The 17,769-nt window shown below is 41.2% G+C and overlaps 1 protein-coding gene across 2 annotated transcripts; it reads left to right on the forward strand.

Annotated features, from left to right (window-relative positions):
• Positions 1 to 1,312: 1,312 nt before the first annotated feature.
• LOC137324981 (diencephalon/mesencephalon homeobox protein 1-like) lies at positions 1,313 to 15,312 on the forward strand. Of its 2 annotated transcripts, none has more exons than XM_067989678.1 (4): positions 1,313 to 1,475; positions 11,197 to 11,375; positions 11,754 to 12,108; positions 14,906 to 15,312. In XM_067989678.1, exons 1-4 carry the CDS (start codon positions 1,322 to 1,324, stop codon positions 15,310 to 15,312), a joined length of 1,095 nt encoding a protein of 364 aa, XP_067845779.1. In that variant the 5' UTR covers positions 1,313 to 1,321. The 2 variants fall into 2 exon arrangements, with proteins under 2 accessions (XP_067845779.1, XP_067845778.1); XM_067989677.1 differs by having other exon boundaries at positions 1,322 to 1,475; positions 11,161 to 11,375.
• Positions 15,313 to 17,769: the final 2,457 nt, after the last annotated feature.

Raw genomic sequence — 17,769 nt, forward strand, 5'->3', positions numbered from 1 at the left:
CTATAATGATTAAGAGCATGGTGGATAACTCCACCCTTTCCCTGAAATTCAATGTGAAGTGGGTTGCATAAAGTTGATGCAAATTACAAAAAAATGGGTATCATAGAATTATATACCAGTATCAAGTTTGATAAAGAACTGGCTGGTAAATTCACCCCTGGACCTTGAGCTAGAAAGTAGGCCAGACTAATCAGTTGAAATTCTCCTCTCCTTAATAATTATAAGGCTTGTAAGTAAAATGACCTTATAGCAGTCTCACATCAGTTTCCAGTGGGTGTGAGCCATCAGGTCAAACCTGCCCACAATTCAGTGCAAATCAGCACCATATCTGACACAGAGAGATTATAAGACTGGATCTTGTGAGAAATGAAATGAAACACTGTTTGAGCAAAGGAGAGGGGGCGTCAATGTACATTATTGGAGCAGTTTAGAGGGTAGTTTACTCTGCATCTGCCTCATGCTGTCTCTGACCTGGAAGCATTTTATGCCGATTTAAGAAATGCAAAAACGGAAACATTGTTCCAATCCCCGTACCAGCAATCTATATCTCGATGAACAGAAAAATATTTTAAAAGAAAACATTAAGCAATTAAGAATAAAGTATGAAATGAATGTTCCAAATTTATTATCAAAAAACTAGGGTGTTTTCAACTGGTTAATATTTTGTTGCATGCTAGCTTTGTACATATAATGTTACCGCTTCTTTGAATTTAAGTCATTTTGTTGATTGCAGCATCCAGATTAAGCTACCATTTGCCTTACTTGCTATTGGGTGAGAGAGAAAGAACAGATCTTTATTCCCATTTTAGGTGCTGTTTGATCCAAACCAGCCATCCCTATCCCTATCCCTATCACGGCCAAAGATAAAAACTTATTCACCCGAAGACTTCTTTATTTTTCATCAGATTGAGGTCCTATACCTTGTAATACTGAGAAATTCACTTCTTAGCCCATTATCCGAATTGTGGTTAAGGACTCTGAGTAGAATATATTAACGTATCGTTATAGTCATACAGTAAAAGTGGAACCCAGCATGGGTGACGTGAATTACAAGTCCTCTGACTTGGCAAGTTTTGTTTGCAGATTGATCCAATTTAATAGTCATTAGCAAATATCTAATTGTTTGAATTTTAGATTGCCAGCAAAAGGTATCTTTACAAAGCCACCTTGAGAACCCCATCCTATCCATGGATGCTATTGCATGCAGACCAAGCAATAATGTTACATAGGTGGTCAACTGTATTTAATGCACTGAGTCTGAAGTTCTAACCATTCATTGATATCTTTGTATGTTTGCTGTTTCTCCCAGAGATCGGCAGCCATGCAGCACTATGGGGTCAATGGTTACTCCCTTCATGCCATGAACTCTCTGAGTGCAATGTATAATCTCCACCAGCAGGCAGCACAACAGGCTCAGCACGCTCCTGATTATAGACCATCTGTCCATGCACTGACTCTGGCTGAGAGGCTGGCTGGTAAGATACTTATGTCAGTTTTCATTGTGCAGTAGAATTGAGCTTTTATTTCCTCTTTTTCTAAATACACTTATGCTGGATTCAGAATCTCAATACAAAGTGATCAAATTTGTAAATGATAACAAACTAAGAGCGGCAGTAGTATCAGAGGAGGCAGCTCAGAAATTATAGAATGAGTTGGATACAGTATGTAAGTGGCAGAAAAATAGCAAATCAAATTTAGTGCAGATGAATATAAAGTACTGCACATAGGAAGAAATAATAAGCAATGTGCTTAAAGAGCTAAAGACAAAGCCAAAAGAAACCTAGGAGTCTTAGTAAACACAATACGCTCAACGAATGCAGAACAGCAATCAACAAAACCAACAGAATGTTGAACATAGAAAATAGCCAAAGCAGTAGAATACAAGTCACAGGAAGTCATGACAAAGCCATGTAATGCTCTCGTCAGACTGTACCTTGAGTACTAGTCCAGTTATTGGTGGCAGGATACAAAGGAGATATTAAAGCACTGAAGGCAGTTCAGAGAAGAGGCATAAGGCTGATGTTTACTGTCAAAGGTCTGAGTTATGAAGCAAGACTGGGGGAAATTGAGCTGGAAAGGAGGCATCTGAGAGATGATTCTATAGAGATATCTAAGATAGTTAAGGGAATTGGGCAACCCAACGAATTGGGGATATTACTAACATAGAAGAGAAATGGAATACCTTTTAAACTACCCTAATGCAAAAGGAAGCCATGTATATCTCTAGGGTCAAAGAAAAGCACATGGTAAAACAAAGCCAAATTGGCCCACTGGCCATATGCAAGGACAAATCAGACTTAAGCAAAAATACTTCTCCAGGCTAAAAGAAAATAACTCTCAAAAGAAGAGAGATAGGTATCAAGCTTGGCTAAAGGCAATGAAAGCTGCTATCAGAGCAGCCAAGAGGTCATTGGAGAAGAAGATAATGGATAAGTGTGGTAGCAATAGTGAAATCTCTTACAGCTATACTAGAAATCCGAAGGCCATTAAAGAATGCATAAAGCATTGAAGGATTTCTCAGGACAGATTAAGGTGATCTTCCAGGATATGGCAGAGGTTTTAAATGACTACTTTGCAATAGTCTTCACTCCAGTACATGATTCTCCAATAATGCAGTGTACAGTCAACTCAAAAGTTGAACATGTCAAAGTGGATGTAGATATAGCCTTGAGTAGAAAAAGAGGTCTCAAAGCAGACTGGGCTGCTGGTCCTAATAGCATTCATCCAAGGATTCTCAAAGAAATGGGAGCTGTGCTCAGTAAGCCCCTTGCTTTTATATTTAACAGAACGCTAGGGTCAGAGATTGTTGACATGGACTGGAAGGAGGCTCATGTTATCCCAGTATTCAAAAAAGCCAACAAGAACTGGGAAATTATAGGCCCATTAGCGTGACTTCAGTTATAGGCAAATTGTAATAAGGGATCATTAGAGATACGGGGGGTAAAATTCAACTTTAGCGGGGCACAAAAGGAGCAGTAGCGAATCATCTGCCTACTATATACCCTGCCTTATTTTTCTTTCTATTTAAGTCAACGAAAAGGAAACTTGGATGGGGTGTATAATAAGCAGGTGATCCACTTTGTGCCCCAACTGAAGTTGAATTTTACCCCCACTCTGTATGACCACCTGCAAAGAAAAGGGAATATTAGAGACTCTCAACATGGCTTCTGGAAAAGGAGATCACGACTTACCCAAGTGGTTGAATTTTTTTTGGGGAGGTCACTAGATTGGAGGATGAAGATAGCCTGGTTGATATCATATACTTGGATTTGCAAAAAGCTTTTGACAAGGTGCTACATAACAGGTTACTAAATGATAAAGTCCTGTGGGATTGGCGAGTGGATCTTGGGTTGGATAAGGAATTGGTTGCATTCTCATAGGCAGAAGGTTGTTCTTAATGGTAGTGGTTCTGCTTGGAGACCTGGTTACTCGTGAAGTCCTGCAGTAATTGGTGTTAGGCCCATTGCTCTTCACAATCTTTATTAATGATTTCATGGGGGCACTGGGGGAACTGCCACCATGTTCATAAATGATACAAAGATTTGAGAAAGTATTAGAATGTTGGATAAGAAAAAATGACTAAAATCAGATCTACATGTGATGGGGGAAATGGGCCTGTGTCTGGCTGATGTCATTGAATATAGAATGAATGTAGTGTTATTTACAATGGGAGGGATAATGCCAAACATATGTATTATGGGGCAATTTGGACAATTTGACCATGACACCGTGGTACAGGAGGCCATTCAAGTGGCGGGAGTAAAAAGGAATGTGGTAGTGGTAGGGGAGAGTATAGTCAGGAGGATAGACACTGTTCTCTGCAGCCATGACCGGGAGTCCCGAAGGCCGTGTTGTCTGTCCGGTGCCAGGGTTACGGACATCTCCTCACGGCTGAAGAAGAAATTGGAGTATGAGGTGGTCGTGGTCCACGTAGGAACCAACGACATAGGTCGAACGAGGAACGAGTATCTGCTGAGGGAGTTTGAGGAGTTAGGGTCCAAATGAATAAGCAGAACCTCAAAGGTAATAATCTTTGGATTACTCCCTCAGCCATGCGCAAATTGGCATAGGGTCAAACAGATCAGAGAGTAAATGCATGGCTCAAAGATTGTTCTCAGAAACAGGGGTTTCAATTCATGGGGCACTGCACCAGTACTGGGAAAACAGGGAGCTGTTCTGTTGGGACGGGCTCCACTTAAATTGGGCTGGGACCAGTGTCCTGGTGAATCGAATAACTAGGGCGGTAGATAGCACTTTAAACTAAAAAGCAGGAGGCAGGGTTCAGGTGAGGGTAAATTAAAAAATCTAAAGAGTAAAGTCAAGGCCGTAGAGCAGTGTAGCGAATTGGGTAAAGATAAGCAGGAAGGGACAGAGAGTTTAACAGTAATAGTGCATCAGTGAACAAGGTCAAATCAGGGAAAATTAGTAAAAAGTTAAAATTAAAGGCACTTTATCTCAATGCACAAAGCATTTGTTACAAGATAGACAAATTAATGGCACAAATAGAGATAAATGGGTTTGATCTAGGAGCCATTACTGAGGCATGGTTGCAAGGTGACCAGGTTGGGAACTAAATATTCTAGAGTACTTGACTTTTCGAAAAGATAGACAAAATGGAAAAGGAGGGGGTGCAGCCCTGATAATAAAGGATGACATAAAGATAGTAGTGAGAAAGGATCTTGGCCTGGAAGATCAGGAAATAGAATCAGTATGGATGGAGATAAGAAATAACAAGGGGCAGAAAACATTGGTGGGAATATTTTATAGGCCCCCTAACAGTCATTATATGGTTGGATAGAGTATTAATCAAGACATGAGGAGCTTGTAGGTATTGCAATAATTGTGGGGGACTTTAATCTTCATATAGACTGGGCAAATCAAATTGGCAAAAGTAGTTTGGAGTACGAGTTGCATTGGAATGCATTCAAGATAGTTTCCTAGAACAGTAGGTTGTGGAACCAACCAGTGAGCTGGACATTTTAGATCTTATCTTGTATAATGAGACAGGGTTAATTAGTAATCTCATAGTAAGGGATCCTCTGGGGAAGAGTGATCATAATATGATGAACTCAATATGAAATTCTGAGAGTGATGTACTTAAGTCAAAAAATAGAGTCTTAAACTTAAACAAAGCCATTTATATAGGTACAAGGGACGAGTTGGCTAAGGTTGATTGGGAAATTAGATTAAAAGATATGATGGTAGATAAGCAATGGCAAACATTTAAAGAAATATTTCATAACTCTCAACAAATATACATTCCATTGAGGAATGACAACCCCACGGGAAAAGTGATCCATCCATGGCTAACTAAAGAAGTTAAGGATAATATTAGATTAAAAGAAGAGGTTTATAATGTTGCCAAGAGTAGTAAACGTAAGAATTGGGAGAGTTTTTGAAACCAGCAAAGGATGACCAAAAAATTGATAAAAAGGGCAAAAAGAATATGAGAGTAAACTAGCAAGAAATAAAGAAACAGATTGTAAGAGCTTCTACAAGTATGTAAAAAGGAAGAGAGTAGTGAAAGCAAACATGGGTCCCTTAGAGGCTGAGACAGGAGAAATTATAATGGGGAATAAAGAAATGGCAGAGACGTTAAACAAATATTTTGTATCTGTCTTCACAGTAGAAGACACAAAAAAATACCAGGAATAATGGGGAACCAAGGGTTTAATGAGAGTGAGGAACTTAAAGTAGTTAATAATAGTAAAGAAAAAGTACTGTTGAAATATATGGGACTAAAAGCCAACAAATCCCCTGGACCTGATGGCATACATCCTAAAGTTCTAAAAGAGGTGGCTGCAGAGATAGTGGATGCATTGGTTGTCATCTTCCAAAATTCCCTAGATTCTAGAATGGTCCCAGTGGGTTGGGAGGTAGCAAACGTAAAACTGCTATTCAAGAAAGGAGAGAGGGAGAAAACAGGGAACTACAGGCCAGTTAACCTGACATCAATAGTTGGGAAAATGCTGGAATCTATTATTAAGGAAGTGGTAACAGGGCACTTAGCAAAGCATAATATGATTAGGCAGAGTCAACATGGTTTTATGAAAATGAAATCATGTTTGACAAATCTACTGGAGTTTTTTGAGGACGTAACTAGCAAGGTAGATAAAGGGGAACCAGTAGATGTAATATATTTGGATTTTTAAAAGGCTTCAATAAGTTGCCACACAAAAGATTGTTGCACAAGATAAGGGCTCATGGGCTTGGGGGGTAATATATTAGCATGGACAGAGGATTGGCTAACAGACAGAAAACAGAGAGTAGGAATAAACAGGTCATTCTCAGCTTGGCAGGCTGTAACTAGTGGGATATCGTAGGGATCAGTGCTTGGGCCTCAGCTATTTACAATCTATATTAATGATTTAGATGAAGGGACCGAGTATAATGTATCCAAGTTTCCTGACGATACCAAGCTAGGTGGGAAAGTAAGCTGTGAGGAGGCCAGAAAGAGTCTGCAAAGGAATATAGACAGGTTAAGTGAGTAGGCAAGAAGGTGGCAGATGGAGTATAATGTGGGGAAATGTGAGGATATTCACTTAGGAAAGAAGAATAGAAAAACACAATATTTTTGAAATGGTGAGAAACTATTAAATGTTGGTGTACAGAGGGATTTGGGTGTCCTTGTACATAAAATACAGAAAGTTAACATGCAGGTACCAAAAGCAATTAGGAAGGCAAATAGTATGTTGGCCTTTATTGCAAGGAGGTTGGAGTACAAGAGTAAGGAAGTCTTGCTACAATTGTACAGGGCTTTGGTGAGACCACAGCTGGAGTACTGTGTTCAGTTTTGGTCTCCTTACCTAAGGAAAGATATACCTGCCTTAGAGACTATGCAACAAAGGTTCATTAGATTGATTCCTGGGATGAGAGGGTTGTCCTATGAGGAGAGATTGAGTTGAATGGGCCTATACTCTCTGGAGTTTAGAAGAATGAGAGGTGATCTCATTAAATCATATAAGATTCTGAGAGGGCTTGACAGGTGAGGCTGTTTCCCCTGGCTGGAGAGTCTAGAACTAGGGGGTCATCGTCTTAGGATAAGGGGTTGGACATTTAGGACTGAGATGAGGAAGAATTTCTTCACTCAGATGGTTGTGAATCTTTGTAATTCTCTACCCCTGAGGGCTGTGGATGCTTTGTTGTTGAATATATTCAAGATTGAAATGGATAGATTTTTGGACTCGAAGGGAATCAAGTGAAATGGGGATCAGGCAGGAACGTGGAGTTGAGGTTGAAGATCAGCCATGGTCTTATTGAATGGCGGAGCAGGCTCGAGGGGCAGAATGGCCTACTCCTGCTCCTATTTCTTATGTTCTGATACAGAGTTCTGAGTTAAAGTCTGTTGAGCGGGAAATAGACCTACGTGTTATGGTACATGAATCTCCACAGGTTCACGACCAGTGCCGCAAGGCAAATAGGGTATGTAGATATAGTGCTAGGGTGACCCAATATAAAACAAAAAGCACTATACTGCCTAGTATAAGAGACCTCATCTAGAATAGTGTCCAGTCTTGGTCCCATCACATGGTGAGTGATATAAAGGCCCTGAAAAGGGTTCAGAGGACAGCCACGAGATTGATACCTAGCTTAAGACAACAGCAATAACTTGCATTTATATAGTGCCTTTAACGTTGGAAAATGTCCCAAAGCGCTTCATAGGAGCGTAATCAGACAAAAATTGACACCAAGCCAAAGAAGGAGTTATTAGGACAAAAGCCCTTCGTTACCATGATAGGATAAAACGACCCAGCTTTCTGAACCTAAGAAAAGCTTAGATTTGGAAGAGATTTGATTGGGGTCTTTAAAATAATGAAGGGACTAGATTGTGTCCATGTGGATAGATTATTTGAATTAGAAAGATTAGGAAGAACCGGGGGACATGCAAATAAGTTATGTAAGCATAGAACTAGGTTAGATGTCAGGAAGTTTTTCCTTTTGCTGAGGGTTATTGACCTTTCGAACAAATTGTCAGCTCATGCAATGAGTGTGGATTCACTGCAAGCATTCAAAAGGGAGCTGGACGTGTTCCTGGCTGTGGCTGACTGCTCACTATACAAAGGGTAGGTGTGGTGGTGGGTGATCCTCATGGTCACTGTGGTCTCCTGGAGCTCGTTCTGATTGCCTCTGAGGGCCAGAGAAGAATTTCCCAGATTTTTTTCCCCTCTTAATTGGCCTAGGAATTTTGATGTTTTCTTTTGCTTCTCCCAGGAGAATATGTGGCTGCTTGTGGGTGGGGTGCATTGGGGTTCATTTGATCAGTTGCAACATGACTGTGTGGAACAGTCTTGATGAACCAGCTGGTCTTTTCCTATCTGTCAATTTTGTATGTTCATAATAGAAAAGGTAAACCTAGAATATTACTTTAAGTTAACTAATGACAATAGGACAAAAGGACATAGATTCAAAACAGTAAAAGGTAAATTTAGGACTGATATCAGGAAATCATTCTTTGCACAAAGGGTGATCAAAGTATAGAATAGACTTCCAGGATAAGAAGTGGAGGCAAAATCCCTGGAATCAGTTAAGAAACAATTGGATGGTGAAATAGGGGGACTTTAGGATCTTTCTGGGTGATGAACTAAGATAGGCCGAATGGCCTTGCTCATCCATAATTACCTTGTGATCTTGTGAATTGCTGTTTGAGTTGAGAGAGCTATATTGTGAAACAATAGGGCTGATTTTAATTTTCAGAGCTGGTGGAAAATGGGGAGTAGAGGATTAGCTGCCCATTGTACACCCTGCCCAGTTTTTCTTTCATTGACTTCAAGTTTGGAGATGACAAAAGCAGGGTTTCATTACCAGATGGACTGAGGTAGGGGTGGAGGCAGGTGATGTTATGGAAGTGGAAGTCGGTTATCTTTGTAATGGAGAGGATATGGAGTTGGAAGCTCTGCTCAGCTTGAACAGGTCACAAGATTGTGAACAGTCTGGTTCAGACTGACATAGGTTGGAGTCGGTGACAGGGGTATGGTGTTTGTGGTGGGGTTGAAGATGAGGACTCGATGAATAAACAACTCATCCAAGACTGGATATTGGACAGTTAGACAATACAGAGGCAGTACAGGAGAAAGGCAGTGGACAGATAGAGCTGGATGTCATCAGCATACAGGTGGAAGCTGACCTCATGTTTGTGGATGATGTTGCCAACGGGAATAAAGGAGGAAGAAGAGGGGGCCAAAGATGTGTCCTGGTGCAACTCCAGAGGCGGGGGCTGGAAGAGAAGCCATTGGCGGACCAGCTCTGGCTATAATCAGATGGGTAAGAGTGAAACCAAGCAAGGGCAATCTCACTGAGCTGGATAACAGAGAAGAGGCATTAAAGGGGGATGCTGTGGTCAATCTTGCTGAAAGCTGCTGAGAGGTCACAGAAAATGTAATTCTTCAATTTGGTTAGGCTCATTTCAGTGCTGTGGAAGGAGTGGAAACTATGAGGGTAATTCAAACAGGGATTTGTGGAAGAGGTGGACACTGATCTGGGAGGTGACAACATGGTCAATGACTTTAAAAGGAGATTGGAAATGAATTGATAGTTAGAGAAGACAAAGGTGTCAAGGGTGGGGTTTTTGACAGAGTAGAGTGATGAAGGCAGTTTTGAAGAGGAGGATACAATGCCTGAAGAGAGAGAGCAATTTACAATGTCAGCTAGGAAGGGAAGGTGGTTGGTCAGGAGTTTAGTGGGAATTACATTAAGGGAGCAGGTGGTAAATGTGTTTGGACAGGGCAGGGAGGAGGTGGGGAGAAACTGGAGTTATATATATATATATATATATAGATAGATAGATAGATAGAGAGAGAGAGAGAGAGAGAGAGAAAGAGAGAGAGAGATATTGGTTCAGGGCTGAAGTGGAGGTGGGACTGGGGAGAGTTTTGGCTTAGTCGGCAAAGAAAATTAGGGAAGCAGCAGAAGCAGTTGAATCAATGGTCTCTATCAAGATAACAAAAAAATCCATTAGCTCCTTGCACGTTGTTAGAGGTGAACATGAAGGGGGCAGGAAATGGGGGCTCAGGGTGGTAGAGGAAAGGAGCCTAGGATTATCTTTGCCTTACAGGATGATCTATTTAGTTTCAATAAAATTTGAAAAGCCATACTGAGAGCTCCCACAGCAGCAGATGTGTAGTGTTCCCTACAGAGCAACCATGCCACAGGAACCAACACTGAAGCCATGCAATAGAGATTTGAAGGTGGTTGTTCCTGATTGTTCCAGACACTGAGACTGCCTATAAACTCTATTATGAATTTATTAGATCAGGATCCCAGCTGCCTGTTCTGGTGGACGGTAAACAACCCATGACATTATTCGAAAAAGAGCAGGAATTTCTTCCTGTGTCCCGGTCAACGTTCCTCCCTCACCAAAATCACCACAAAAAAAATAATTAACTGGTCTTTCACCTCATTTAGATCATCCTGGAAGGCAAAGATATTTGCCTTTCCCCAGCTCAGTCACTTGAAACTCTTATGCTAGTTCCACATTTGACAAGATATGCTTTGCTATGCATTCCATTGAATAACAATGAAGCAGAGAGGCCTGAGAAATGTACAAGAAACATGTTTCTCACCCCCAAAGCAGAGTGACCACTACATGGACATTCTCACTCCAGCCATTTTCAATAGGAGAAGAAAGCGTCAATGTGACGCACCAACAAACCACTTACAAAAATGAAGAGTTTCATCCTCAGAGTTAGTTAAATTTCCTCGAACACCATATATAATTTGTTATGATATTATTGCCGAAGTCGTTGTTTTAGTGATTTGGATGCCCCACAGAAGCATCTTCTACTACTGATCCTTTACCCAACTCGGTCATTGGTTTTAAAACCTCAGAGAATAATCAATTCTCACTGAAAAAAATCCAAGCTCATTCCTTCTAGCATAACAATCCCATAACAACTCAACACCATCATTAACATGGACTGAATGTTTGTAAGTCACTGTAGGAGGTCGGTCAGTTTTAAAGAAGGTGCTGCACGAAAATGAGACCCCAACAAGATGAAAGGGAAAAATTGAGAGCAAATCAACTGCAGGGCAGCTTTTGTACATCTCTGGGAAGAAGTTGCATGTTATGAGCTTGGTTGGATACTGAAGAAAGGCGACACAATTACAAGCCAAATGATTTAGAAAAGTTTGTGAAAGTTAGGCCTTTCCCAATAATTAAACTAGATGTGTTTTTCTTTTCCAACGGCTGTGCATTTCAAGATATTATCCTCGAGGCAAGGTACGGCTCCCAGCACCGTAAGCAACGTCGGAGTCGGACAGCCTTCACTGCCCAGCAGCTGGAGGCGCTGGAGAAGACATTCCAGAAAACCCACTATCCGGATGTAGTGATGAGGGAAAGGTTGGCCATGTGCACCAACCTGCCTGAAGCTAGAGTGCAGGTACAGGATATCCTCTCCTTTGCCTCCCCCATCCCTCATTTATCGTAATGTCCCTGGCTCATTGGATGCCTGGATAACTAACTACAATTTCTCAAATTTTATTATCTATCTAGTTTTTAAATATTATATATGTCCAGTTATTTACCCACAATCTCTCTAATTACTGATCCCTACAAACGGCTGTGCCTCTGGTGTGGTGTGATGAAGCCAGTGTTGTAATGAAGCCAGTGTTGTACCACTTTTTCATGGGATTACTTTCAACCATCATGAGCTGACATTCCTCCTGCCACCTCGCTCGTCCAGAGTCAACTTCCACCATTACCTTCAATGGGTGGAGCTGAGTTGTTAATTAACTATTGCCATTTGTTGAATATTTAGGTGTGGTTTAAAAACAGACGCGCCAAATTTCGAAAGAAACAACGCAGTCTGCAAAAAGAGCAGCTCCAGAAACAAAAAGAGGCCGAAATGAGCCAAGACGAAACAAAATCGGAAAAACCAGCCACAGAAACCCAGAGCTGTTCAGAAGTCAGCGAGCCACACAGTGCTAGCGGCGAGCCGATTAACATCGAGTTAAATGTCACCTCGGCCGAGCAGTCAGACAGTGAATCATCAGCAGAGGAGCAGATGGACAGGGAGCGAGAGTTTAAATCACCGACAGAGGAATTAAAGCAGGATAAGAACTGCAGCCCTGAGAGCAAGCCAGCGACCTGTAAACGGGGCAGCCCCAAATCAGGTAATCATGAGCTTTCTGTTCACATTTAAGGATCGGGGGAAATTAGGAGCGGGATACTTCTATGCTTTTACATATGTATTGGGATTTTAGATTTAAAGTCTCTAAATCAGTTGCAAATTGAATGGTTCAGATCACTTGCAAATCAAAGTTTCACATTTGATTCTCTTTAGATCTCAAAAATATGAAATTTGATTTGGTTTGAAGTATTTGGATTTGGAGAATTCTAAATTGATTCCATTTGAAATTAAATCAAAAGCAAAATACTGCGGATGCTAGAAATCAGAAATAAAAACAGAAAATGCTGGAGAAGCTCAGCAAGTGGAGAAAGAGTTAACTGCCACATCGCAGTCCAATTGCTGCCTGTCAATCAAAGTCACCTAAACTGCAATCCCAGGTCCACTTGCTCTCAGATTCACTTGGATTCCAGTCCAGGGCCAGCTTGTTACTTCGACCTGCCCAGAATCCAGAGAAGGGCTATCTTTCAATCAAATTCTCGAGGGATCCAGGTTTGAGCCAGTCTGTTCAAAAGTGATATGCCATTCCAACACACTTGGGTTAAGGTTCCAGAACTCTTTCATTCAAAGTTACCTAAATTCCAGTCCCAAAACCACTTGTCGTTTGAAGCCACTAGGATTCGAAACCCGTTGTTGTCTGACACTGGAATTCATCCAGATTCCACTCCCACGGCTGCCTGTCCAAAACCCAATAGCTGGTGTCTGTCACTCAAGTCTACTCGGGCTCCAGTCCCAAGGTTGTCTATGATTCAAAATCATCTGGTTTCCAGAAGCTAGGACTACTTGTCAATCGAAATCAATCAGATTCCAGTCCTAGGTTTATTTATCACTCTAGAGTGAATTCCAACAAACCTCTTTTTAGTCATTAAATTAATGGTTCACTATTACATCAACGTGTACCGAATGTCGTGTATGTCTACCGAACAAAATATGTATAGGGTGTGTGTCCCCTATAGATGGCGTAGTCTCCCGAACAGGCTACATACAAGTCTTGTGCAAAAAAAATATATTTCCTCCTATAAAACAGGTACACTGTAGGCTAGCTTGCCCATTGTGTGGAAGTTAAGCAATGATTAGAAAGCAGAAAAAGTACATTTCTTGATGTAAGTAGAATGTGCGGGGAAGGGAAGGGTAATAACAATTTATTTCAGTTAGTGTAGATTAGAGTACATAAGAGATAGAATAAAGAACAATGACAACGAAAATTAACAAAAATATTAAAAATATACAAGTTTGAACATGTAAACCAGGTTACCACCATGGAATTGTTGTTTGCCTGTCTAGTGAAATCGATGTCCGGACTCATGATTGAACACAAACAGATTTATGTGCATTGGTATCCCAGAAGAAAAATATTTTGGATTGATGACTGAAAGTCCTGCATTGGCCTGACTCCGTTTAGTTTTGCTTCCCTTGTAATCTGTGCTCTGCGTTTCCAACCGACAACCTCTGTTAGTCTCTCGTGGCCCATGATTTGAAAAGCTTGGCACTTTAATGGTTTAAAATCCCTCCTAATGAAGTGGAGGGGTGAGAAAAGTTTGGATGGGATTTTCCATTCAAATCTCCTGGCGTCGGTGTCACATTGGTTTTGATCAGATAAAGATTATATTTCTAGTGATTAGTTTTCTGACAGCTCGTCGGGTTTCAAATGCAGACGAATGAAACCAGGGGCTGTCAGTGATGATAAGCTCTTTGTTTGACTACAAGCTGATGTGATTTTTGTGGTCACCAGGTGTGTTTACCAGAGCAGTGCTTGAATTAATTGCATATCACCGCGGACCTGAGAGTGGAACAACTTAAACCTCTTTCACTTACACAAACTTTGATTTAAGTCTCAATGACAATCCTCTCTGACAACCAAGACTGTACCTGCACATGCTAATGAACCTACCTGGATTTCACCACAACCTCCAGTATTTCGATCCTCATCCCACACTCCCACACACATACTAACCATTGTTCTTAAACAGTCAAGTGGCAAATGCAATGGGATGAAAGAACGAACCCCCCATACAGGATTGCATGACGCATTACTGTCCTTTCACATCTGGGGCATGGGTTTGAATCCAATCAGATGACTAGGTGGATAATATTGTCTTAATTATAGGGAAGAGACAAGGAGTTAAAACTCCAGTTCTCCAAGAGCGGGATTGCAGAGAAGACAAGGGGCCCAAGCCTCAGCTCTATGAACTAATATGCCGCGAGAGATGCTCGCCGCCTCTACTGTGAGGGATTAGGGATGAGAGAAAGCAAGATTCGTACAATAGAAGGCTTCACAGGCCGGCACATGCAGGATATAAGGTTCTCCAAAAACAGTCAGTCTGTGCAGTTTTCTGCATTTAATGACCCTTCGTGTATCCCCATACGGGTGGTTATGATCATATGGGTGTAACACGTGAACCTGTCTTTGTTTTCATTTGTTCTAAGGATGTAGGCCACCTTGACCAGGCCGCATTCATTGCCCATTCCTAGTTGCCCTGAGAAAGTAGGGATGGGCCTCTCTGAACCATTGCAGTCCTTGTGGCGATGGTGTGCTCCCGCACTGCCTGTGGCCTTGAAGATGGGGAGTCTGGGAAATATTATGCACTTGCATTATTTTTTCAACTATTTGTATGTTACTGTTCAACAACAGCTGAAATTGGGAAGTTGGACAAAATATATCTGTAGTTTTAATTTTATGATTTTAACTACAATCAGAAAAATTAAAATCCTCAATGATTTACATATAAATAAAGACTATGTCCCTACTAAATGTGCACTGTTTTCATTGTTTTTTTTATTAGATTCGCCAATCAACACGACAGGGACGCCTGCATCCAGCAGCGGGAGTAACGTGGTGCAAACCCACTCCTACTCCTCTTCTCCTCTAAGCCTGTTCCGACTCCAAGAGCAGTTCCGCCAACACATGGCAGCCACCAACAACCTCGTTCACTACTCCTCCTTTGACATGGGTAGCCCGCCGGCCATGCCATACCTGGGCATGAATATGAACGTGGCCCCCATCAGCTCTCTCCACTGCCAGTCCTACTACCAGTCGCTGTCGCACGCCCAACAAGTGTGGTCCAGCCCGATCCTGCAGGCATCGAGCGCCCTGCCCAACCTCAACAGCAAAACCACGAGCATCGAGAACCTCCGGCTCCGAGCCAAGCAGCACGCAGCCTCTTTGGGACTCGATAGCCTACCAAACTGACATGATTGGCTTGACAACAGGAAGAGGAAGCGACGTGCTTCTTTGGAACGAAGACTTGCCAACAATACACTATATTATTGAGTTTAGGCTTAGTTAGATGTTGCTAGCTTTAAAGATGCTTTAAAAACACGTGCATAAAAGAGAAATGTAATTGCTTATCTATTTCCTATGATCAGTAGGAGGAATCAAATAACTCTACTTGCACAGGAAAGCTAAAATTAACCTGTTCTTCCGGCAACGATATCATTAGTACAGTTCCACATTTTAAAAATAACCCAATACCAATCAGTACACAGACCAGGTAACATTTTTAAAAATTTGATATTTAGCTTTTAAAGATGCAGTGCTCAAACAACTCTCAAAACTATTAAAGAGAGAGTTTCAAAAGAAGCGCCCTGTTAGAAGAAAATTAGTTACATAACAGCATGAGTAAATTAATTTAACACGTAGACAGTTGAACTGGGAAGCATTTCCTCCTGGAAGCACCTCCTCCTGATGAACTAATCGGTACTCATTTTAACTAAAATTATTCAAAAAATAATCAACGAAAAAAACAAGCAAAGAAAGTTATTTACAGTCTTTTACAACTTTTTTTTAAAGGGCACGGACAATGAGACTCTTTCTTAAGATTCCGTATTAAAGCAGGTCACTTATTAAATATATATATTTTAAACTGTAGCCGAGGTTGAACTCGACGGCCACGTGTACGTGTTTCCGAGTGCAGCCTGTCCGTCCCTGATTCCACCCAGTTCCCACACCGATCACAGAAGCGTTTAGCAGACAACGGAGCACTACTCGCAGAAGAGATTGGGAATGTGGAATCCTAGCTCCTCAGCAACTTTATTCCTGAAATTATTGGCAAAACAGGACCACACATGATAAGTAAGATGCCCTAAAGTAAAATACGTAGTTATGGGTCGACTCCTAATTATCATAAAATCTGGTATATAAATTGTGCCAGTTTTACGTCCTCTAATTATGAGCGCAACCAATACACCACTAGAACGACAAGCAGAGATACAACGGCGATTGATGCAATTTATAATCCAGAGTTTATGACCGTTTTCAGACATCAAGTTCAGAATTAAATTTAGTTGCTTAGCATTATGTCTCCAATACTCTCGATCAAAGTAAACCACAAACTGTTACTAATCAGAAACATTAACGTTCTGACAAGTAATGTTTGAATGTTTAAAGCCATGGGTTTTAACCTTCATTAATATTGCTTCACCTGTATTGTTCTGTGGACTATCTCACTGATTAGATGGGCAGGCTGGACTAGTGCTCTTCTTCCTGGTGGTATTACGTGTAGATATTCGGACGTGGACTGTAAATTATCTGTCCAGCTCCTGACACAATTCGGCGGAACTGTTCATTAATAAGAAGGGAGGACCATCATTTTGGCAATGAAACTCAAGGCTTTGAACATTTCAGCAATGTCCTTTGATCAGGCTTTCGCCAACTATCAGGAATTTGCTTAATTTCTCTATCAGAAATCTGTGCCCCTTTGTTGAAACAGGGCCGTCGCTGCTACAGCACATGGTTCTGTTGAAGTTCCCAGCCCTTCGTTCGTTGAAACGAAAAACATGGAGACCAGCACCAACATAATCCAGGTCACCATAAATTGTGTCTGCATTTCGCTGTTGTGCGAAAAAAGGTTCATGTCAATTTCACATACACATTTCAAACAAAAATATCGTGGGACAGGTTGCGAACACCGATTCAAAAGCGAATTTATAAACCGGAAAGAGATGATTATAGGAACCACCTGCTTCAAAGATACATTTGAAAATTGCAGGTGTTAGAATCAATATCACAATCCAGAGTATCCTTAGTACTTCCCAAGAGCAGCATCCCATTTTCAAAAGAGAGGCGTTACCATGACGATAGATTTTGCAAAACACTTTCCCGCATTTCTAAATACAGGTAGTGCAATGAAACAGTTACATCACCTAGCCGATCGGATCTGTTGGTCCTAATTCATTTTAGTTCTTGATAACAATACATATCTTTAAAAATATACGGTGGAAATTTGTAGTGCAACAGATTTAAGTGTCTCTTTGCATCGTAAATTTGGCGCTAACAGCTAACACTGCCTCACAACAGCAGAGTTTTTCGGAGTTGAGTGTCCAGGGAGGGAGCGTGCCTGAAAATTCCTCATGCAGTCAATAGGGTTATGTACCAGTGTCTTGTCTGGCTTTCAGCGCGACAAAGACGACAGCTCTCCTTACAGAGTGTACACACGCTGTTTCTTGCATATATTTAGACAACAGTTTATGGCAAAGAGTTAAGTAGAACTGGTAGCCTAAGTTCTGAGTGATCATATCCAGTCTTTCCAAATGATAAAAACATAAAACCTTTACAGTCTCACATTTAAATAGTGCTAAAAATCTCCTCAGATGCCGACACGTGGACATCAAACCATTCATTTATCGTCATGGCAAAGACGGATAGCCA

Source organism: Heptranchias perlo, chromosome 9, assembly GCF_035084215.1.
Source record: "Heptranchias perlo isolate sHepPer1 chromosome 9, sHepPer1.hap1, whole genome shotgun sequence".
Taxonomy (NCBI): domain Eukaryota; kingdom Metazoa; phylum Chordata; class Chondrichthyes; order Hexanchiformes; family Hexanchidae; genus Heptranchias; species Heptranchias perlo.

What these genes read in the sequence shown, in the direction of transcription:
- LOC137324981 (XM_067989677.1), top strand. Translation starts at nt 1,322, where the DNA reads ATGCAGCACTATGGGGTCAATGGTTACTCCCTTCATGCCATGAACTCT. An exon ending in TCTGGCTGAGAGGCTGGCTG is followed by an intron (nt 1,476 to 11,160) that starts GTAAGATACTTA and finishes TAATTAAACTAG; the next exon opens with ATGTGTTTTTCTTTTCCAAC. An exon ending in TGCCTGAAGCTAGAGTGCAG is followed by an intron (nt 11,376 to 11,753) that starts GTACAGGATATC and finishes TTGAATATTTAG; the next exon opens with GTGTGGTTTAAAAACAGACG.